General features: G+C 44.3%; 1 protein-coding gene across 2 annotated transcripts in view; it reads right to left on the bottom strand.

Moving 5' to 3' along the window:
* The window catches only part of LOC144825222 (uncharacterized), a 357,632-nt gene extending 335,440 nt beyond the window's left edge, over positions 1–22,192 (bottom strand). For both annotated transcript variants that reach the window (XM_078684071.1, XM_078684070.1), the window contains exon 1: positions 21,954–22,192. In XM_078684071.1, coding sequence (XP_078540197.1) covers positions 21,954–22,038 — 85 coding nt within the window. In that variant the 5' untranslated portion in view covers positions 22,039–22,192. The remainder of the gene's footprint in view (positions 1–21,953) is intronic.
* Between the last annotated feature and the right edge of the window lie 2,312 nt (positions 22,193–24,504).

The raw sequence follows: 24,504 nt of genomic DNA on the forward strand, positions 1-24,504 counted from the left end.
TTACAGTTCATTTGAGAGTCAGTTGGATCCAGTCCTCTAATGATGGCAGTTCTACACAAGCTTATTCTTCTATCCAAGAAAGCTCTCATTAAGAAAGGGGCTCATGCTGTTTGCCGTTTCTAACAATGACATATGAGATGAATAAAATCTTCCTTTTCACTTCCACAAAGATTGGATTCTTTTGACTCAATGTGCTTCCAGTGCGATGCATAAGCCAATGTAGGGAACTTCCCGAACCGCAGTGCCATCACTTGTCTTTTTATGAGGATAGAGAATGTAGAATCTAGGTAGGCTGCCGGTTTAAGGACTTTGTAGTTATTAATCACTGTCCATGAGTGAGATCTGTGTGGAGTGGAACAGGGTGGAGTAGAGTGGATCAGAGTGGAGTTGAGTGGAGTAGTGTTGTAGAGTGGAGTGGCATAGAGTGAAGTAGAGTGCTGTACAGTTTTGTGTCGTAGAGTGGAGTAGTAGAGTGGAGTAGTAGAGTGGAGTAGTGTTTAGAGTAGAGCGATGTGGCATATAGGGAGTTGCTTAGAGTGTAGTAGAGTGTAATAGATTGACCTTGAGTGGAGTAGAGTGTTGTAGAGGGGAGTAGCATAGAGTGGAGTACAGTGTCGTAGAGTGAAGGGGTGTCGAGTGCCATAGAATGGAGTGTAGTGGAGTGGCATAGAGAGGAATGGCAAAGAATGGAGTAAAGTGTTGTAGAGCTGAGTGGACTAGAGTGGAGTGCTGCCGAGTGGAGGAAAGTGGAGTGCTGAAGCATAAAATATAGTAAAAAGCCATACAGTGGAGTGGCATACAGTGTCATAGAGTGGAGGGGTGTAGAGTTTTTTAGTAGGGAGCATAGAGGAGTGGCATACAGAGAAGTAAAGTGCTGTACAGTGTCGTGGAGTACAGTGTCATCGTGTGGAGTGGCACAGAGTGTTGTGGAGTGGCGTAGAGTGGTGTAGTGTAGAGCAGTGCGCAGAGTGGGGTAAAGTGACATGGAGTGGCATACAGGGCATTGCCTAGAGTGGAGTAGAGAGTCATAAATTTGCACTGAGTGTTGTAGAGTGGAGTGTCATAGAGTGGAGTAGAGTGTCGTTGAGTGGAGGGGTGTAGAGTGTTGTTGAGTGGAGTATAGTGGAGTGGCATAGAGTGGAGTACAGTGTTGTAGAGCCAAGTGGCATAGAGTGGAGTTCTGTGGAGTGGAGTGGAGTACAGTGGAGTGCCGTAGCATGCAGTTAAGTGCCACAGAGTGGAGTGGAGTAGAGTGTCATAGAGTGGAGGGGTGAAGGGGTATAGAGTGTCGTGGAGGCGAATATAAAGGCATAGAGTGTGGTGATGTAGATTGGAGCAAAGAGTCATGCAGTGGACTAGCACAGAGTGGAGTAGAGTGGAGTGGCGCAGTGTACAGTGGAGTTAAGTGTCATAGAGTGGAGTGGCGTAGAATGACGTAGAGTGAAGTAGAGTGGACTGTAGTGACATGGCATAGTGTGTTGTGTCATAGAGTATTATGGCGTAGAGGGGAGGGGTGTAGAGTGGAGTGGCATGTGACAGAGTGGAGTGGGGTGTTGCACAGTAGAGTAGCATATCGTAGAGTGGCATGTCGTAGAGAGTTTTAGACTGGAGGGGTGTACAATGCAGTGGCGTGGAGTGTAGCAGAATGGAGTAACAAAGAGTGGAGTGGAGGGTCTTGGAGTAGCGTAGAGTGATGTGGCGTGGAGTGACGCAGAGTGGTGTGTCATAAAGCGGCATAGCTTCCTCCACCCCTACCCTGACTGACCTACCCCCTAATAGACAGGTAGAAAATCTTGACAACTGGCTCTCAGAGGCCTGTAACCTAGTTGCCCCACTTAGATTAATTAGAACGCGCCGTACACACAACGCTAACAGGTGGTTTACCAATGCCCTGAAAGATCAGAAGTTGCCACTTCGACAGGCTGAGCGCCACTGGCGTAGCGGATACTGCCCTGACCTTAAGATAGCCTATTTGATCCTACTTCGGGCCTACAAAAAAGCGATACTTGTCGCCAAACAAGAGTACTTCTCTCCAAAAATTAATCAGGCAGCAAACAAAAACAAATCTAAAGAGATCTTCGCGATCGTGCACGAGCTTGCCGCCTCTAACAAAGCGGTGCCCAGACCCACCCCTTCCCAATCCCTCTGTAATATTCTCAATGACTATTTCATTGACAAAATCCTTACCATAAAACAGAACATTCCCTCACCACCTTCCCTGTTTGTTTGCCCTTCTTTTCCCCGTCCCCTTTTTTCCTTGACCAATTTCCACTGATTTCAGAGGAAGCTTTTCATACCCTCTTAGGCAAAGTCAAGACGGGTTCCCCGCTGACCTCTGCCCAGCACATGTCTTGAGGGAGAGTTTCTCTCACTGTCCAGCTCCTCCTATCACTTTGCTCAACACCTCTATTATTTCAGGAATTGTACCAGATGCTTTTAAATCAGCTATGGTAATCCCCATCATGAAGAAACCTGGGGCCGACCCTACTGTTTCCTCCAATTTTCGACCTATTTCGCTCCTTCCACTCTTGAGCAAGGTCTTAGAGAGCCAAGTCACCTCCTCGCTCCCTACCCATGTTGAAGGTCACCATCTCCTGGCTGACCATCAGGCCGGTTTTTGGCCAGTACATTCTACGGAAACAGTGGTCCTCTCAGTGGTCGATGAGCTTAGACGCTGTGCAGACATTAATTCCCCCAGGCCTTAGTTCTTCTTGATCTATCCACGGCCTTTGACACGGTCAACCACTCCATCTTACTTGACCGTGTCAGAGGCGCCGGCCTACGAGGATCAGCCCTGTCTTGGCTCACCTCTTTTTTAACAGGCCGTACTCAGGCGGTCCGCCTGGAGAGCTTTCTTGCTCCTACCCGTCCAGTCTCCTGTGGGGTACCTCAGGGTTCCTCTCTTTCCCCTCTTTTGTTTAATCTTTATATACATCCCCTCATTGTTGCTCTAACAGGATATGGAGGTCACGGCGTTTAATTACGCCGATGACCTCCAGCTTATTTTCAAACTTTCCTCTTCCCCCGACTCAGTCTTTAGTGTTCACTCCATTCTTACTTTCATCTACAATTGGATGAACCTCAATCATCTTAAATTGAACCCCGATAAGACGGAGTTGGTTCTTATCGGTGGTTCCTCAAACCCTTGGTCCTCTGTTTTTTGGCCCCCTATCCTTGGTTCCCCCCATCTCCCTCGGCCTCTGTAAGAACTCTTGGCATTAAGGTCAGCCAGGACCTTCCTCTACGCCCCCAGATAAGTGCAGTAGTCTCCGCCTGTTTCCTTTCTCTTAGAATCATCCGGAAAGTCTCACAATACTTCTCCGTCGAGGCCCTTAAACTCCTCTTTTCGGCTATGATCCTCTCCCGACTAGATTATGGGAATGCTCTATATGCGGGCATTCCAGCTTATGAATGCCGCCGTCTGCAGCTAATTCAAAATCAAGCAGCGCGCCTCATTTTTAGACTTCCCAAATCTAGTCACATCACCCCTCTGCTCAAAACCCTTCATTGGCTCCCTATAAAGGAGCGCTCACTTTTCAAGTTGGGCTGCTTGGCCTACATGTCATTAGCTGGCACCGCCCCTGCCTTCATCAGATCTAAGATCACTGCATACGTTCCTACTAGGCATCTGCGGTCCTCTACCCAGTTCCTTCTCCTAGTTCCCCGATTTCGTAAAAAGAAGTCGGGTGGGTCTAGTTTTTCGATACTTGCCCCTCTCTTCTGGAACTCACTCCCTCAGACAATTAGATCCATCCCTTCTTACCCGGACTTTCGGGCTGCTCTGAAAACTTACCTTTTTTCTTCTGCCTATATTCTTTAATCTTCCCTTCCTGTTTTTCCCTCAGTCTTCGTTTCTGTCTACAGTGCCAAGAAACCGTTTTGGTAGTAGAGCGCTATACAAAACCCTTTCAACTTCAACTTCATAGAGTGGAGGGGAATGGAGGGACATAGAGTAGCATAGAGTGGAGTGCAGTGTTGAAGAGGGAAGTGGCGTAGGGTGGAGTATGCAATGTGTGGTAGCACATTCCCATTGCAGACAACATATTTTCAATTGAAATGACCATTACATTTGCACAGACAAATTTACTGATAAAACTATACACCGCACAAATGATAATGAGTGGAAATGGTATCACCTTGTGTATTGATTTGTTTTGATTGTATTAAAATATTTTTTTCCATCACACTTAAGAATCACAAAAAAAAGAGTTAGTTTGTGCTTTCCTAATTGTGATCTTCTGAAATATCTGCACAGATCATTTTGAAACATTTACATTTTGTTGTGTGCTAGGAAAAAAACTTTAATTTCACGGCCCCAGTAGCCAACTAGATTGTCACATAAATCTGCTCACTTTGAAGTCAGAGACAGAAAAGTAAACACTAAGCTCCCTCGGACGACAAGCTGACATTTGACCTTTGTCTCTGAATGCACAGCAAATGTGACAAAATATAAACAAAATTTAAAGGCCTGTTAACTGAAAGCGAGCACGTTCGAAGAATACATGGAGCGCTGGTAAACTGGCTATGCTCCACGGGAGGGACTAACCAAGCTGAAAAGCCTAAAACAAATAAGCCAGAAAGCAAACAACTGTGGGTTATAATGGGCGGAATGCATTTTCTGGTGAGCTTTCAAAATATCCACAAGATGTCTTTAAGATGCAACCTAAAAAATGAGATCAGGCCACAGACACAGAAGTAGAACTATAACTGGCCATGGGTTCAGAAGTACTACTATTAACTACAGCCATCGAAAAGAATGAAGCACTACACTGTCCCATCACACAGAAGTAAAAGTTACTTGTAATCTCAGTTCTTCATCATGGGTATTCTTTCCAGTACTCTAAAAAGTCAGAATATCTCAACATGCATGCGAGAGCCCAAAATACATGTCACAAATATATTTTCCAGAAAGTACATGCTCAAGTAGGCAACAGTAACTATTTTTATTCATCCAATTATTCAAACTCAAACATAAAAAGAACGTTTGGCTGGAAATACCACTGCACAACACTACATAATAAAAAATAATAAAAATAGTGCAATGATAAAAAACTAAGCAAAGCTATGACCTTGCCACTTCCAGAAGACTGCACTATCACATCATGCCCAGCACAGTTCAAAACTGGAAGAATCGCGAGGAAGAATATCGATGGTGAAGAACCCTGTTTCTTCACATTGGGATTCACTAAGATATTCATAACAGGTAGAACAGCATAAAAGCTAAACCAACTGTAAACGCACTAATGGCTACAGGGAACAACTAAGCAATCAGATTTGAAAGAAAAGTCTGACCTATCAGAGTATCTGCTACGGAGTCTGAATCCAGACAATAATTTAGCAATGGTACCATCAGTCCTCCAAGGGGCAGCTTGAAAATGTCAGGAATGGGGAAATTCTTCATCAGAGCAGCAATGGCTGCCTTCACCCTCATATGATGGATCTTATGCTTGCCAATTCAAATATATGTTAGCTTTCCTTAAGCAAGCAATAAAACAAGATCAATCTATCGACAGTAGCGAGCTTAAAAGAGCCAGAACTGTATGAACAGCCCCAGAAATTAGAGGTCGCTGTTTATCTTAATGAACATCCTTAATTCTGTCTAAATAGTAATGCAAATATATCTTAAGATCAAAACTGTGCAAAGGTCACTGGTCTGTCATCGTGAGATTCCCGTGAAATATGAATGTGAAATAACTTTACGCAGAAAGTATGGGTAAATCCATAACAAACATGCTTATTTCAGTGGAAAACCATATTTGGTTTTCAGTGTAAAGAGCTTGCAGAAGTAATGGACACTAAAAAGCAACTTTCCAGGAAAGGTACTGCAATTTGGCTTTGTGCATTGGTTCAAAAGTAGGCCCCTTTAACTCAGAAGGACAGGATATCGTCCTGTTATGTTATGTTAAAGCATTTGATAAGCGCACGTACACCAACGGTTTCTTGGCGCTCCTTGGCGGTTTCCTGACTGGGTAAATACTTTTTTCAAACCCTCTAAGAAATCATTATTACTGGAATGGTGACAAATGAAGACTGAGAAGGATCCTTACGATGAGCAGTGATGGCAGCCAAATGCACGTACGGTAAGCAGTGGTGGCACACAAACGTAGTCTAATGGAGAAGGACTGTAAACCAGACGTAGCCCAGTAAAGATGGTAGAGTAGTGCTGTTTCCTCCTAACTTTGCTCTTCGTTTCTGCTGAACTAAAAGCGAAACCCCTTCCACTCAAATGTGGTTAGAGGTCTTGATTGATGGATGTTTTGCCTCTTTACACATTGACATGAAATCGTCAGTTAGGTTCAACTGACTATATAATAAGATCCAGCCGCAGCTGATGAGAGCGGTGGGGGTGGGGGGTGGGGGCCGGCTGAGGGGGGATGTCGAGAGAGGACCACAAGGGAAAATTAAATAAATAATACATTTTCCCTCGTGGTCGTCTCTCGAAAACCCACAAGCCGTCCCCACCGGTCTTTTCTGCAGTGGCCATGGCTGGTAAGATCTCAGGAGCCAAGCAGTCAAAGTCAGCGTTTGAAGGATGAGGGGGGGCGAATCCTGCTTGACATTATGCAGACAAGATCTGATTTTAACAGAATCACTCGTTGGGTGCAGAAAAAACTGGGAAAGGTCCGGGTTCCACCAGTGACATGGTCAATCTGGGGCAATTATTATCATCCTGGAATTGCTGTGCCAGAACATTGCAATCACCTTGGGGAGAAGAACTGGTGGAAAAGTATACAGACATTCTTTCAACCAAATCATTGAAAGGTCTTTTCCGAAAGAGTGAGGCTACCGAAACCTGAAGGCATAACTGAAGCATTTTGAATTTTCTTCCATTGTAAAAATATTGAGCTCTATAGTCTGAAAAGATGTCTTTTAACACATCATCATTCAAGACTCATTTGTGCTGTTACAGCACCTGAGCTCATCTTCTTTGTTTTTTTTGTGTACAAGAAGGGTGAATTGTTGTAGGATGAATGCCACTTCACCAGCATTCAATGAAAATTGTTTTGAGCTATATCAGACAGAACTCTGGTTGTTGGTCCACCCTGCTTGTTTAGACAGTACACTCTGGACGAACTATCCATCTGCAGAAGTAAGGGAACTAGCTTGATCACAGGCAAGAACGACTTTAACGCTAGCTGCACTACTCCAACACGTTTAAACGGTAAGATCTGCCAGTTAGGGACCACACACCTTGATTTGTCAAAGTTCCCATGTGCGCACTTCAAGCTTCCAGGTAAGTATCTGTCACTACAATTTGAGAAGTAATCGGCAGATGAAACAGAATACCTGCCAGCAAGGTCTTTTTGGGACAGCACCACTTGAGGGATTGTAAGGCTCTGAAGCTAACTGTATCTTTTTGTTCCAATTTCCTACCTTCTGGAACCAATGATTGTAAGAAAGTGAGTTTCTGTTGCAGTACCCCCCCCCCCACCACCATTTTGCCTGATACCTGATGCACTTTTTCCTTGGTGTGCCCTGGGTCCCTGCCAATCAGGTACCCAGGGCCTGTGTTCCTTCGTCAAAAACTGTACTGAAGCCTAAACCCAATTGGCATCTCTGGCCACATGTCAGCCCATAGTAAATGGTACCCTAGGTACCCAGGGCATTGAGACCAGAGAAGACCCCTAAGCGCTGCAGCACTTATTATGCCACCCTTAGGGGCCCTGTACCCTGACACACACACACTGCCTTTGCAGGCTGAGTGTCCTGGTGCACTAAACAAAGAGTCGACATGGCACACATCCCTGTGTGACATGCCCACAAACCCACTGCCCTGGCATACATCAGCCACCCCTCTAGCTGGGTGCCCTATGCCAGTGGTGTGGGCACAGGTGCATGAGCCCCGTACCCCTACAGTACCCAGGGCCATTCCTGGGCACTGTAAGTGCAGTGATGCCATTAAGAGTATATGGTGCTGGGAGGTTGTCATTACGAACTCTACAGCACCATAATGGCTACACTGAAGGCTGACAAGTTTGATATCAAACTTTTCAGCACATTAAAACCATACTGATGCCAGTGTAGGATTTATTGTAAAAAGCACTACAGAGGGCATCTTAGAGATGCCCCCTGAAACCTAACCTACAATCCACGTCTTGTCTGAGAGGCTGCCTAGGCTATCACATAGCAGACATGTTGCTGGACACCTGGGTGGAGAGCTCCCGCTCTCCTGGGCCTGCAACAATGCACATCCTGGGACGAGGTGCCAAGCCTCCTCCCCCAGGATGGGCAGGGGAAGCTTCAAAGGCAGTTTGCCTTTGTGAGCTTCTCCAGACCACTTGCTGTACTCAGCAACTGGCCCCACCAGTTCTGACCCCCACTCTGGCGGGAAGACTGGCGGGAAACCCTACGTCAGACAGGGGGGTGTGCCAGCCTGTGCCAACTCCAACCCTCAGGTGGAAGAGGCGAGGTGATGCACAACCCGGGCTCCGGCCATCCTGAAGATGGGGAGCCCTGCCCAATCACAGATAGGCTCCTGCCCCCATCCCACAGGAGAGGAGCAGGCTAGGGAGTGTACCCACCCCAGGACAGGGACCCATTGGTCCCTGCCCTTGCCCTACCTCTAACACCCCTAAATTTAGTATTTAGGGGCACCCTGAACCTATTTTCAGAGAACCAGATTCCGAAACAAGAAAGAACAAGGAACAAGAAAACCTGCCGTGCAGCTGCTAAAAAGAGGAAGACACCAACTGATTTGGCCCCAGCCCTACCGGCCTGTTGACCCTCGAACCTGCTCCTGTTAAACCCCGGCGTCTCCAGTGGTCAGCAACTTCAAAAACCCCGGAGGACCTGACTGCCCTGTGACTCTGACTACCTGGGTCTCCCACGAGCAGTGGTACTGCTCAAAGCAAGTAACAAGCCCTGGCATCAGCCCGGAACCGCGAACCCTGCACACTCTGCACCCGCCAAGCCTGGCCTGTGCTGGAGTGAATAAAGACCATGAGGACGACCCCCATGCGATTCTGACCTGGAATCCAATGCCCAAGGACCCTCCTCGACAACCCCGATGACGCCTGCAGCCTCAGGACAAAGGACCCCTCCGACCGCAACCCGCAAGCAGTTAAGATTTCTCAACCTCAAAAGACACCCCTGCACCTGGCACCCTACAGCCCCCTGTGCCCAACTCCTGGGTGCCTACCTATCCTCCAAGATCCCAACTTACCCCTCAAAGTGTTGGTCGCTCCAGAAGATCCTCCTTCCTCGAGCCTGCAGCCTTTGTTCCCTTTTCAAGATCTCCATTGAATAACATTAAGCGCCCGACGGCTCAAAAGAACCCTGCACCCAGCCACCCGAGTGCCCCTGGCAGTGCAACCTGTACTCTATTCTACTTCCCCATTTGCCCTGGGCAAGTGGCCAGGAGCCCAGCTCCCACAGCCGCGTGACGTGCTAGCCAGCAGCCACAAACCGAAGGCCCCCTGCCTCTCATTGGATAACATTGGGCCTAACTACCTCTGCACCCGGCTGCCCCTGTGCCGCTGAGGGTGAACCAACTGTACCTACCTGACTCTGGAGGACCCCTGAGTATATGCCCCGAACCTTAACTTCACCAGTTGAGTACTCACCTGAAAACCGAAGACTCACTTTTCTGCCATAGGATAACATTGACTAGTTGGACTCAAAAATTCTTTTAAGTGTGAAGCTTTGAAAGTTTAAAATATTTATCTAAAATCAGCCGAATAACAAATTTCGAATTACTCACCTGTGATCAGGAGAGAAGCCTGTACTGTGAACCTTGTATCCCAGTACTGAACCACAAAAGTAATCACAACCGTGTTTGCTAGTAATCTAAATTTCTTCCATAGGAAACCATTGACTGATTTTCTGTGAAATTTCTTCTGTCTACTTTTGAAAATTACAAATATTCCTTAAAAATCGCACCAACTACTAAAACATAATTACCTGTCTTAGGTAGAGACACCAGTGCTGAACCTAGGAGTCCAGTACTGGATTACAAAAGTAACGAGAACCTACTTTACCTGTGCTTTGAATTTCCTTCCATTGGATAACATTGCTAGTTTTTCACTGAAAAGTTTCAAAGTGTCAACTTTTAAAATACCTTTATATTCTTTAAAAATCATTGCAATAACTAAGACGTTTTTACTAAACTGTTTTCAGCTTAGACCCCAGGACTGAATCTAGGATCTAGTTCTGAAGTTACAAAAGTAATCTATAAAGTAATCAGCTGCATTTATGTAGAAACACCTCAATGTTAAATAGTGTTTAGAATTGTGTTGCCTACTGCAACCATTGAACCTATTGTATTTACAAAGTTTATTACCTCTTTGCAAAGTAATGACCTTAGAGTACTCATATAGAGAAAAGTATATTTTGATACATGTTGGTTCTAAAAATAAAACAACTATGGGCCATATGTAGGTAAATGGCATTTACTGAATCGTAAATACCGAATTTTACCGATTCGGTATTTACAAATCGGTAAATGCCATGCAGGTAATTATTCTGTAATAATTACCGAATCGGTAAGAATCGGTAATTACCGATTCGGTAATTACCGATTCTGTATTTGCCATTGATTCCTATGGGCCTTGAAGCCCATAGGATTCAATAGCAAATACCGATTCGGTAATTACCGAATCGGTAAATTTACCGATTTTACAAAGGGGACAGGGTGTCACGTTGACACCCTGTTGCACCCCTGTTTCTGGCTTGTGTGCCATGTGATGTGCATGTACACAGGAATTCGTTATTTACCATGCAATAATATTTCATGGTAAATAACGAATTCCTAAGGGCTTGTGGCACTGTTTCCAGTGCCACCTACATCCCATATTACCGATTCTGTACATTTACCAATTCGGTAATTTACAGAATCGGTAAATTTACCGATTCGGTAAATATACAGAATCGGTAATATTTTGGCCACCTACATCAGAAACTCAAAATACCGGTCGGTAACGGCCGAAATCGGCCGTTACCGACAGGTATTTGGCCTCCTACATATGGCCCGAAATCTTTTGATATAACAACAATTGGCCTGGAGTTCAGTCCTTGAGTGTGTGAAACCTTTTGCTGACTGAGTGTGTACAACAAATGCTTTACACTGTCCTCTGGTACTGCCTTACTGCTCGACCAAGCTACCACTTTTGAGAGTAAGGTCAGCCCTGACTTTAACCTCTGTTATACCTCTGGGGATTGTGGACTCTATACACACAATACCTTACTTCGGTCCAGTATATATAGAGCCACTTTCTCACAATGATTTACAGAGACATTCCTTTAGAGGTCTCATATGTAGTCTTGTTAAATCCATGTGAAAAATACACAAAGCTATGGAGTCCTGGAAGAAGGATACTTGTCGGATTGATAGATATTGTATCATACGAAGTTGAAGGCATTCGTGATGTAAAGACAGAAACCTCTCTTGCGAAAGATAGTATCTGATGTTGTGTCTAGATCTGCTTCCAAGCTTTGAATCAGCTGTGTAAGTGCAAAAGTTGATTTCTTGAAGTTGATATAAAGATCTACTTGTGAAGAAGATCACACAAAGGTCTCTGAGTGATTCTGCCTCGATCAACCAATCATCCAGGTATGTATAAATGAATACACATTTTCCGCTAAGATCTACTACCATGACTTTTGGAAAAGCTCTGAGAGATGATCCTAGTCCGAAAGGCATTCCCATGAATTAAAATACCTGTACCCGAGGAATATAGCTCTGGTGTTTGAGGCAGACTGGTACATGAAAATAAGCATCTTGCAGATCCCAGGCACATCCAGTCACCTCGATGGAGAAGTGGGAAAACTAGATTGAGTGATAACACTCAGCATGTTTACTTCTTGACCTATTAGATTGCTCTTTTCAGGGTTAAAATTGGTCAAAACCATTTAGTTCCATTTTGCTGTTTACATATAAGATAGAGTAAACCCCTTTAATGCACTGATGTTTTGGTACTAGCACAATAGCATCCATCAACAACCATCTTTTTTCTTGATTCATCTGATACAGCATAGCGGAATGTGTCCCTTTCTGTGGTATTTATTTGGGGAGATTAAGAAGAAACCCTGACTTTGTAACTATTCTGTAAAATATAAAACACCCACAAATCAAATGTGATCTTTTGCAGAAGAATGCTAGAAATACTTCTGCCCAGCAGAGTACAAAATGCTGGTGGCAAAATTTTGTGTGAGGGTTTCCAGGCAGCAGCTGAAGGCTCTTGACCATTCCATCTACCTCAAGACGCCTTCTGTCATTCAAAAGACTGTGTTTGTTGTAGCTGTTGTTGTTTCTGTTCTTACAACTCTCTCTTCCATAATGGAATAAATGTTGCGTGTTTCTGCTATAGCCACAAACCTGAACATTTGGAAATTCTTCCCTCTCTTTCGACCCTTCAGAGTTTAGGGTCTCAGCTTTGATTCTTTCTTCATCTGCTTTTTACCCAATCAGTGAACAGCTGTTAAAACCAGCCACAAGAGGGTGTGGCAGAGCTCACAAGATGGCAGACACATAGTTCTTGGACTCCCTTGTACACCTGGTCCGGTTCAGCATTTTTCTTGCATTTTGGCACGGTTTAAGCTTGCAAAGTCCAATTTGGGGGCCTGGGAGACGGAGCATACCACACTGGAGTGTTTCCCAGTTGACAAGGTGCACACAGAGCGTATTCAAAAGTCAGAAGGGGCTGAGCCACCATAAATTCATGCAGCTAGGAGCAATGAACTGAGTGCTAGCTGCTACCCTGCAACCTATCTCCCTTTGAGCCCTGCTGTATCCTGACACAGTTCCTGGTGGGGGCAGTCTAGTTGGGACTCTGCCTGTGCACCATTCCTGGCTTCCTCTGAGTGGAGTCTAGTGATAGGCCCATATCCCAGACATACTGGCAAATGGCAGCAGTGGCCTACTCATTGGAACTGCTTGAACACCACGGCTGCCATCCATATCCAGCCACATCAGACTCTAAGGATGCTCAAATGAGTGGGACTAGCACCACACATGCCCCGATGGATGATGCCCTCAGGGATGCGCAACAGACAGGCACCAGAAGATAAACAATGGCTGCAGATGGGGCTAAAAGTGGTAAGCTGTGACTTTGTGCCTGCAAGACCTGAGTCTTGCTGCTTAGAGGCTGCTGGTGAGCAATCCTGTGCCCCCAATATCCTTAGTATTGAGCCCCTTGAAGGGGCCACCAGACAGACTTTGCCACCTCTGTGGTGGATAAGGTTCACTGGCATGGGAACACTCCAAGTACAATTGCTATAACTGGGTAATCCTGGTCCTTGGGGGCTGGCTGGAGATGCTGGGGCCCCATGAAGCAGTGCATCCTCGGGCCCCAGTTAGATCCTGTCCTCAAGATACAATCAGGCTGGCACAAGCCCCTGGAACAGGGGTCTGGGGACACTGAAGAGTTACCTCTGAATTGGACCTGCTAATACTCTGGGGGCTCCTTGATTGGACACCTGACGTACGACTTGAAGTTGTGCAGCTGTGAAGCAACCTGCCAAATGCCCCCGAGAAATGGTCCTCCACACTACAGTAAACACGAGGCCTGGGAACCCTCAATGATGTAAGTTTTTAACTAAAACAGAACCTCGTTGCTTCCTGGGTCAGGGCCACTAACTCTCAGCGGCTGTGTATGCAGTAGCTGGGGGTACCAGACTCCTATTAGTAGTCCCATTGAAGTCCTCTTGCTTGGCTTTTTCTTTTAAAGATGGTTTTGGCAGGAAACCAGAGATGTCACTTTCTGAGCAGATGGATGATGGGCAATCCAGATATGTCACTTCCTATGCAGATGGATGATGGAAATCCAGTCATGTTACTTCCTGTGCAGATGGGTGATGAGATCTCTTTAGGGGGTCGTGCTGGGGCAATGGAGGGTAGGGGGCCTCTCGTCTACAGCTGGAGATGAATGACAACACAGCAGAGCAAAACATAACATAACATTATACATTCAACACCCCCGTCACCCACGGCATTCATATTGTGGCAAACTGAATGGGTCGCTTTCTCCTATCTCCCAACCAAACCTGATCGGCCATCCGCAAACACGTGTGAACATCTAAATTCCCTACACCCAGACTGGGCTGCCCATGGCCAGCATTGACACCTCACAACTCGAGGTATCTGTTGCCCATTAAACTATTGCAACCAACTGATATATCCCTATAAATGTGCAGGACTGAGTTGAGCATTTAACAAGAAAGACTCAAACATAAAAACTCTCCTGCAGCAGACCTCCCAACGCAAACTGAAAGATGACAACTCCCTGTTTTCAGCCTGGAAATGTTTGCGGAATTTAAGGTGGCCAGGCTCAGCCCATCTCTAGGGAGGTACTTCTGAAACATTTCCAGGAGCTTAAGCAAGACAATAAAGGGAGCAAGACTGATCTCCAGCATGATCTGCGAGCCCTGCAAAGAGAAGTTGGTGACCTGGAAGAGACAATAGCTCAAACATAGACATCCATGGACAAACAGGCAAAAGAAAGTGCAGCACTAAAGCAGTGAATCTTCCAACTTGAAGACCAACATATTCTTCTAGAGGTGAAATGTGAGGACCATGAAAACAGGACCAACGGTAACAAAATCCTGATTTGGGGAGATCCCCACCAGCGCTTTTATCTGTCAAAATATCTAATGGACCTCTTTGACAAGTCCTCGAGAGAACTGACAGCGTACTCTAATAAAACCTAGTGAAAGGTCCTGGTGATTAGAAGCCAACTTCACATTACTGAATTAGATAGAGCCAATTATATTCTCAGTTGGCTGGGCGTACATCCAGTAGGGAGGGAACAAACCAGTCCACAAACTATGAGCACATCAAGGGCTCAGATATATTAGTATGGTCAAAGATTCCCCTGGAACCACCCATAAAATTACTGAGGGTAGGCTCCAAGACATCTAAACTTTCTGCCAAATGTTATACACTGCTAATTATAGCCCCAGGAGGCACAAACCAGTTATCTAAACTCTGTTACTCTTCTCAAACTCAAATCTTCTGCCACACAAGTGGAACCCTGTGGTAAATAACCTGAAGATAACCTGGAGACTTCTGTGCATAGCAATAGGTTTATTGCGCAGTTTAACAGCAAGACATCTTCATAAGGAGCTGGCCAGGCACAAACTGACTCAACCTAGAATCCCAGGAGGAGTTCAGAGCCACATACATTCTGGAACACAATGAGGTAAGATGGTAATGAAAATAGAAGTAGTAATAATGTACAACACATCTTCTCTCGTTGAAAACAAAAGAAATAAATGCCATGAGGAAAGAAATTACCTACTCAACAAACAGAAGAATGTTAGGGAAAAAGATAAACAGGGAACAAGGATACAACAGGGAAAATATCTTGGTTCATTAGATGTCTGTTCAATCACAACAGTAATCATTTAGATATAACGGTGGTCTACGAGATCTTGGACACTTTGAGGGTGGCTGACGTAAGTCATGAATAAGTGAAGAAACAGACTGACTTGATGCTCCACTACTGGATGGAACATCAGGAGCATCACCTCCACTACTGGATGGAACATCAGGAGCATCACCACCACCATCCCTCCTACACAACCCTTCCACATTATTGGAGGAAGATGGAACAGGAGAAGGAATGAACATATAACCAGAAGAACCACTATTACAATCATGTTGAACCTGAGGAAAATCAGTATCAGATATCTGAGAACCAGTATCAGAACAAGCTTTCTGATATAGAGCAACCCTTCTCAAACCCCATTTCTCCCCATTGGAAAGTACCACATAGTAAGGGTAAACCTTCTTCACTAAAAAAGGACCTCTGAATTTAGACAAACCTCCAGAAATCCTACCGGATTTCACTTTAACGAGGTCTCCTTTAGATATTTTGTTAGAAACTGGCTCCACCATCTTATTACTAGAGGACATCTGTACAGCTGAAGGAAGGGACCCAGACTCAATAGCACTCCTTGTCACATCTGATTTAGAGACTAAATCTTTAAGCCAAGAGGGAGTCAATTTCGTGCTGGGGTTCCTACCCCTCATAATCTCAAAAGAAGACTTGTTCTGAGAACCATGCAAAGTCGTGCAATAAGCATAAACCATTTCACGAACCATACCTGAAGCTGAGGAACCCCTAGAAACAGCCATCTGGATGGTTCCTTTGACTAACCTGTTTAAACGCTCACAAAGGCCATTCCCTTGGGGATTGTAGAGTGACGTTCTGTGATGGGAAATACCAGAACACGCTAGGAATGAACGCATGTCATGAGAAACTAACTGTGTTCCGTTGTCAGTAATGATGACATTAGGAAAACCCTCCAAGAAAAACAAAGACCTCAAATATCTTATGGTAGTATCAGTAGTGATGTCCTTCAAAAATTCAACTGACAACCACTTTGAAAAACAATCCACTACAACAATAGCAAACCTCTGAGACACAGGTAGCTCATTCATTGGACCTATAAAGTCAAGACATATGGTATGCCACGGTACTTCAGGAAACTTTAACTCCCCTATCTGAGAACCTGCAGAAATTTTCAATCTTTTCTCTCCCATCTTACAGGTAGGACAATCCTCAACCCAGGAAGAGGTGGATGAGTCCATACCGGGCCACCAAAAATTCAACTTGAGCCTTTGTTGTGTTAATGTTTGTCCCAAATGCCCTTCATGTGCTATGGCAATAAGTTTAGATCTTAAATCAGCAGGAGGAACAAATTTGTCTCCACGCATTATGACATTATCTTCACATACAGACAATTCATCAATGATCTTTAGGAATGGACGTACAGAAACATGGACACAACTTTCTCTCCGTGTACCCAACTTGATCAATTGAATGACTTCCTGCAAAACACAATCTTTAGACATAGCCTCCAACCAATCCATACGCGAAAAAGAACTAGCACCAAGGGAAACAACATCATTAATCCAAGCAATGCTTTCATCAGTACCCTCAAGACTGAACGTCTCACCAGATTGAGACTTAGTCGGTATGGCCAACCTAGATAAACAATCAGTCTGAAAGTTTCTCCAACCCTGTATGTGGGATATATCAAAGTGATACTCCTGGAGCTTGGAAGCTAACCTCGCCAACCTTGGGGAACTACAGGCTGCACCACCAGGGGAAAGTATCCTGATAAGTGGCTTATGGTCAGTCTTGTGATTGAATCGTGTACCCCACAAATAAGTGCGGAAATGATGTGCGCCCCATGCGGCAGCTAAAGCCTCTTTCTCGATGACCGAGTAATTCTGTTCACATCGAGAAAGAGTGCGGGAAGCAAAAGCAATGGGCCTCTCGCCATCCTTATGTGACTGCATCAAAACAGCATCAATTCCACAAGCACTCGCATCAACTAACAACGTAGACATTTTTTTTGTATCAAAAGGTGTTAAGACCTTTGCAGTGCAAATGGCGTCCTTGATGTTGTTAAAACACACCTCCAGTTCATATCCCCATATAAATTTGCATCCTTTCTTAAGTAAGGCTCTTAAGGGCAGTGTCTTCTCTGAAAATTTCTCTACAAATTTAGAATAGTACTCTATCAATCCCATGAAAGAACGTAATTGGTCCTTGTCAGAAGGACAAGGAGCAGAACGTATAGCCTCCATGAGATCTTTTTTCGGTTTTACTCCACTAGCGGATATCTCATGACCCAGATATTCAATGTCCTCAACTAGAAAAGAACCTTTCTCTTTCCGCAAGGTGAGACCAGTGTCCCAGATCCTATGTAGGACATTCCTCAGGACATGATTGTGTTCAGCAACAGATCTGCCAAAAACCAGGATGTCGTCCTGGAAGAACACCACATTTTTAACCCCTTGAAAATTTCAGTGACTAACCTTTGGAATACACTCGCCGCCGATACCAAACCAAAGGGAAGGCGAGTGAATTGAAATATGCCCTCTGGAGTGATAAAGGCGGTAAGATGTTTCGAGGACTCATGAAGCTTGACCTGGTGATAGGCACTCTTCAGGTCCAATTTTGAGAAGTATTTTGCTCCTTGAAGAGTAGACACCATCTTCGAGATGTTTGGTAAGGGAAAGGTGTCTGCTACAATACACTTATTTAAGGCCCTGAGGTCCACACAGAACCTAAGTTTACCATCAGCTTTCTTAGAAATAACCACAGGAGAAACCCAGGCTGATGCTTCGGTTGGTTCTATGACTCCAGACTGAAGCATCTCTTCAATCAGTGCACTCACATCCTCACGGATAGAGATGGGAATCCTTCTGACCCGGTGCTGTACAGGTAAGCTGTTCTTCTTCAGCTTGATGAAGTGAGAATAACCTCTCAATTCACCAAGTTCAGCTTTGAACACCGAACTAAACTCATCAAGAATGAATTCTATAGAGTCATCATCCACTACCATGATCTGATTCTTGGCTCTTGGATTGATGACAATGTACAAATCATATTGATGAATTCAACCTAGGATGGGAGGACCATCAATGGAGACGTACACTTTGCCCCAAGTTGATCTCTTTTCAAAGCAGATGTCGGATTCAAAGAAACCAAGAATTTCTATCTTCTGGCCATTGAAACCCTTAGGCGAAATGTCACTCTCGTTCAAATTCATTCCTTTCCATAAATTGTCAAAAATAACTCTGGGGATGATGGTATGACGCGACCCTGTATCCACCATCAATGACACTTCATGAGAGTCAATTTTGAAGATAGCCTTCGGTCTGTTCTGTCTAGGATCCATATTGCGCAGTTTAACAGCAAGACATCTTCATAAGGAGCTGGCCAGGCACAAACTGACTCAACCTAGAATCCCAGGAGGAGTTCAGAGCCACATACATTCTGGAACACAATGAGGTAAGATGGTAATGAAAAATAGAAGTAGTAATAATGTACAACAAACCCACCATAGCAGCAGATGTTCTGCGAGCCATTAGACACCTCAAGCCTTTTAAATTCCCAAGGCAGATGGGTTCACTACACGTTTCTATAACCGCTTTGCCCCCCGATTCCTTCCTGTTTTAACTGCGCCTCTTAATGACTTGAACTTGGGTAAAGGTGCCTTCCCAAGTATGACTGGCCTTTATCAAATTGACTCCCAAGCCAGGCAAAAAACCAACTCTCTGCTCGCTCTACTGGCAAATCTCCCTCTTTAATCTAAACCTCAAGATATTTGCTTAAGTTCTACCAAGCCACCCAGATAACTTGCTGTCCAACCATATTCACTTAAATCAGGGAGGATCCATCCTTTATCAAGCAACAATCAACAAGACTTATTAACATTGGAAAGAAAAGGGTAAGGCGCGAGTTCACCTGCCATTCGTCGCTAAAAAGCTTTTGACAGGGTGGACTGGGTAATGATGTTCTAATCCTTGCCTAAATTTGGCTTTGGGCTAAAGATTCTTGGCTAGATTACCACTCTCTAATGTGACCCCCAGGTGAGAGTCAGGGTTAATGCCCACACTTTAGCCTAATAACACATATGCAGACATACTCGTTAGGGCTGCCCCCCTTTCTCACTTCTCTTTGATAATATTTCATGGCCCCTACCGCAAAATTGTGAGTCTATTCCTGGGCACGTGGCATCTCATTCTGTCAAGACATTTTCAAATTGTCCTCCTTCGCAGACCCGCAGACTACGTCTGAGGGTCTGGTCTTGGTTGATGGGTGGGGATGGGGGACTTGGTCGAACTACTGCAGCTTGAGTCTTCATTCAGATGGTCGTCAATGCCTTTAAATATCTGGGGATTCAGCTGACACCCAACCATGCGCCAGAAACAATTTAAAACTTCTCTGTGAGTGGAAAAATCACACACTCTTATGAGTATGTCAGATAGCCACGTTCATAATCACATTACTGCCCGTATTCTTTGCCTTTTTCAGATCATGCCCCTATTCTTTGAGGCAGTAATGTATCTATTGCCTACAGACGGCCTGCATGACCTAATGGGTCAGAGCAAACGTTTAAGACTCGCAGCTAAAATCCACACTATGCACCTGAGGGAGGGGGGACTGAGTGTTTCTCACCTGCTGCGCTAAGACCAAGCCTCCTGGCTGCGCTATATGATTGAATGGTTTAAAGGGGGCCCAGATAAGCAATGGGGCTTTGTGGACCAGAATCTAGATGATAAACCCCTAGGGGAGGTACAATGTGTCAATAAGTAAGTAGGGATAGGAATGGTTGGCTCCTCTATCTTTTCTCAATCATTAGGGCTACACTTTGAGTCCTGAAGTCTATCACACGCAGGAGGGGCTCAATACTTTGCCCTCCCCTCTTGCAAGAATTATAGGTCTGTTGACATAAAGAGATTCTTTGACATTGACACAGAGTACTCAGATCCTCCAGAGACTGAAGCATGGGAACATCTTGACATTGAATGTTTTGAAAAGTATTAACGCCTTGAAGGGCCCCTCAAAGTCAATTGCCTCTATGACAACTGTCTCGATATCGGCTTGGAACAGGAATGATGGTGACCTCGAGAAGCTGCCCTATCACCTTGTGAAGTGGCAGAATTAGTGTCATGAGAAGTGGGGGGTGGAGGGCACAGCCCTTCTCACTCCTGAGGCAAAAGAAGCTATCGCAGAAAAAGGTCCTATATCTACGTTTGCCTTACTGTAGCCATGAGGCACCCCCTCTCTGTCCCTCAACCAGCTGTCTGACAATTTTTTACAAATGTCGTAGTCTTCCATGGTATAAGTGTCAGGAAGACCCACTATACACATATTATGGTTGTCTTCCTATCGCAGACTGGACATTTGCCAAACAGTACAAGTATGGCTGTCAAAAGACAGTACAGGTGAACAGGCTAGGGGAAAAACAGCAAAACGTGCTTAATTCCCAAATCAAAAGGTAACTGAAAAGGTAGAAAATGCCCCAAAGCAACAATCAACAGCAAAGACACACCAAATATATAGTGTTTCAAGCCAAACATAGCCTTGATAAAAGGCAGACAATGGTTGGGACCTTTCTTTCAGGATGGGAAAAAACAAACTGTCTAAGTGTTTCCCTGCTGGGTATGAAGGGAAAGGGCAACTTTAAGGAAGTATTAAAGTGTGGGGTCACAGTTTCATGGCTCAGCTTAGTTTAGTATTTTTCAGCTTTTTATTTTTAAAATGTAATGCTATGCAGTATGTTCCACCAAATCTGCTTTTTGTGTTTCAATTTGGATAACTAGATGTTAAAAACAACAGCTCATGCTGTCTCATGGTGTATTTTGAATACAAAATATACATATTTGTGAAGTGTTCTGGGATCTTCTACACATGCTGAAGATATTCTGCATTTTTTGAATACTCGAGAAAATACCATGGTGAAGAACTATGAGCCAGGCATGACAAATGAAAGAAAGTCTGTTATAAAAATCTACATTTGAGAGTTTGTGGACTTTTCAAAAACACTGGCCGAAGAAAGAGGTTACACAGATCTGAAGTTGTCCTATGTCGCTTGTATTTCTCATACAGTCTAGTTTTTTCCATCGTAGGGCTCGCAGTCCTGCATTTATAAAGGAAACACATGCATAAAACCAAGTGTGCATACTTGTCAATATGCTCCTGTGAAGGTGGTGGAAAGATGCACATGAATTTGTAACCAAATGATTACCATTCTCTATATATGTAACTAAATAGAACAGAAACATGGGCTTCTACTCTTTGGTCTTTCCTGAGTTTTGGTTATCAAAATCAAAAAGTCGCAGCGGTTTAAATATAATTCATAGATTATCGCAGGGAACAATGTCTATGTTCTCAAAGTTTCTCGGGACATACCTGCGTGGTGCTATTCATAACTAAGTGTACCTCAACGGGGGCGGATTTAAAGGCAATGGAATGTTCAATAAAAGCAAAACGTCACACACGAGCAAAATTAAAACATGACAATATGCAGACATATACTCTTCCTTGGCGGTTGAGCATGCTAATAGGCTGGGCCTCCATAAAACAGGCCTGTCAGCTTCCTCAGGGCCCTCCTCTCCGGTTGACCATTCGTCTTCCTGACGAGGTGCACAGAGACGCATTCTATAATATGACCTGGCCACGCCCACATCTGAAGGGAACCCTTGCTTCACTCACCGGTCGTCGAAGTGGAGTTCAGGGGCCGGCTGGCAATGCCGGCGGTGAGAGGAAGTAGTAGGCACAGCACCGCCGGGAGCAGCATCTCGAAGAGGCTGCGGTGAACGCCAGGCGTTCGGCCTCGTTTCCATGGCGCTACTCGGAGCGAGTGCTGGAATGAACAGGCCGTCGGCGTTCTTTCCTTCGGCACGTGCAGTCTACGCGTCAAAGAGGGCTTTGTTCTTGATGTTGCGTGCGCTTGCGTAGCGTGGTCAAAAAGGAAATTCGCTGATAAAAGAGGAAGATGTGTGCCTAGGGAAGTAAGAATGGTCGCGTTGGGTAGCGCCGTTTCGTCATTTCAATCTAACAGCAAGTTCTTTTTTTTCTAAAGAGGCAATTCTCTCCTGCTAGAATGGGTCTGCCTCTTAGTGCCTAGGTCGGGCTTTCAGCAAACAGATTAAAAGAAACTGTGGAAGCCACTGGTATGTGTGGAAGAATAACTTGGTAGGAAGCAGGTAAGAAGTGAGTGTATATATTTATTGGGAGCAAGCAGGAGGAGCTGTTACTGTAAAGTAGGAATGCAAAAATTGTAGTTCCAAGATGGTTTATTGAGTAAACACAGGAGCAAGGTAGGACCCAGACTACACAGGTGTTCTTCCACCTCAACTGTCCCAGCCAGGCATCTAGAACCTTGCAGTGGAACGCGAGGAAGAAACACATTGATAGCAAACAATTCCAGAACACAACACATCTCCCCCCTTTGAAAACAAAACTAAACAAAACAAAAAAATAAAATCAACAAATAAAATCTTCCAACCATTTGGGTTTGGAGATCACACATTTCTTTGAAACAGCATCATTAATGTTTAAATCACAAGAATTGGTATTCTTGGTAGATTCATCATTACCATTACCAGTTGTAACCACATCTCCATTGCCAGGTATAGAAGATAAGCAATCTCCAGGTATGCTTAACCCGAATTAGGACGTACACGAAGTAACACGTTTTTCTAAGCAGAATCTTAGCCTGATCTTTGGTAGAGGCCAAGTACAAATAAGTTGTTTGAACTGGACCTTTCCGGTTGTTTGATCGGAAAGTTATCTAGGATAAATTTCCTGTGTGGTACTTCTTAAATAAGTACGCATTTTTGTTACGGAGAAACCCCTTTGTTTTTGAGACTACATATTGAATCTCGGGCACACCACTGACGGGTTGCCGGATTTACTGCCGGGACGCTATTTCCCTCACATCCTTAGGTATCCCCAGTCCCCTTCTGTCCTGAAGAAGACCCGTAGCAGAGGTGTTAATCCTCCCTCTTTTGCGCCAGGGTCAAAACGTAGACGGTTCCCCCCCCCCCCTTCCCTGGGGCCTGCACCCTCATCCCCATCTTCCCAGGTTTCATCAATTGTCTGCCTGGATTTAGTGACATCTTGTCAGACATCTGGAATAATTTGGATTAATTGTCGTTGGGCAGGCCCTTTTGTTATTTGGCTAGAAGACTTGAATTTTAGCTGAATATAAATCATTTAAATTGTTTGCTTTTGAATTTTTCTTAACCTTCCTTTTCACTCGAGCACTTACTTTTGCACCCTTCTACTGCACCTTGCAGTTTTCTTTCTTTTATATTATTTAATTTTAAAAAAAGGTTTACAAATTGTGTAAATAAATTGTTCATATTGAATGGCCTAAGACTTATTACTGTCTTTTAATTATTCATTGGGTACCAAAATTGTACATGTATTGGGCTGTTGTGTTCCATCGCTCTCTTTTTCATGCAGGATTTAATCCTATACTAAAGGTGATTTAACAAAAGTATTTCATCGATTGAGTGTGATTTAGTTATGTCTAGGACCACTGTGTTTTCCCATATCAGGTATAGAAGATAAGCAATCTCCAGAATTTACCTCAGAGTTGGTGACTGTCACAGATATTTCTGTATCAATTAAAGTTCCAGATGAAACATTATCACCTTATCCCGCCTCAATAATTTCATCAAAATCAAAGAAATTCTTGCGAGGAGATGACACAGAAGGAACAGGTACATCCTTTTTTACCTTATAAATGGCAATTCTTCTCATGTTCCAAACTTTACCATCACTTAAAAGGACAGCTTTACGCAAAACTTTTTTAACCATCATAGGTTTAGAAAATTGGGAATCACCTTTGCGTACTTTCCAAGGTTTTTTAATCTTGACCCACATACCTGCCTTGACATCTCCAGAACCTCCCCCAAACTTGTTATCAAAAGTGCACTTGTATTGCAAATGCTTTTCCAACACATTATTCTTGACAGAATTCATGCAGATGTCAAGACAAGAATTCTTGTGCAACCAATCAGGATTGCACTTAGTCCTAGCGACTCGGCCTCTCATGATCTCAAAAGGAGAAATTTTTAAAGCATCATGCATATTGGTTCTATATGTCCAAACCGCCTTGTACACCTGAAGTTCCCAATCAACCCCCTTCATACCTGCAAACTGTATTGCACTTTTAAGAATGTTATTAAATCTCTCACACATACCGTTACCACTAGGGTTGTACAAGGAAGGGGTCCTATGTGTCACACCTGTC

Source organism: Lissotriton helveticus, chromosome 3_1 (assembly GCF_964261635.1).
Source record: "Lissotriton helveticus chromosome 3_1, aLisHel1.1, whole genome shotgun sequence".
In the NCBI taxonomy this organism is placed as follows: domain Eukaryota; kingdom Metazoa; phylum Chordata; class Amphibia; order Caudata; family Salamandridae; genus Lissotriton; species Lissotriton helveticus.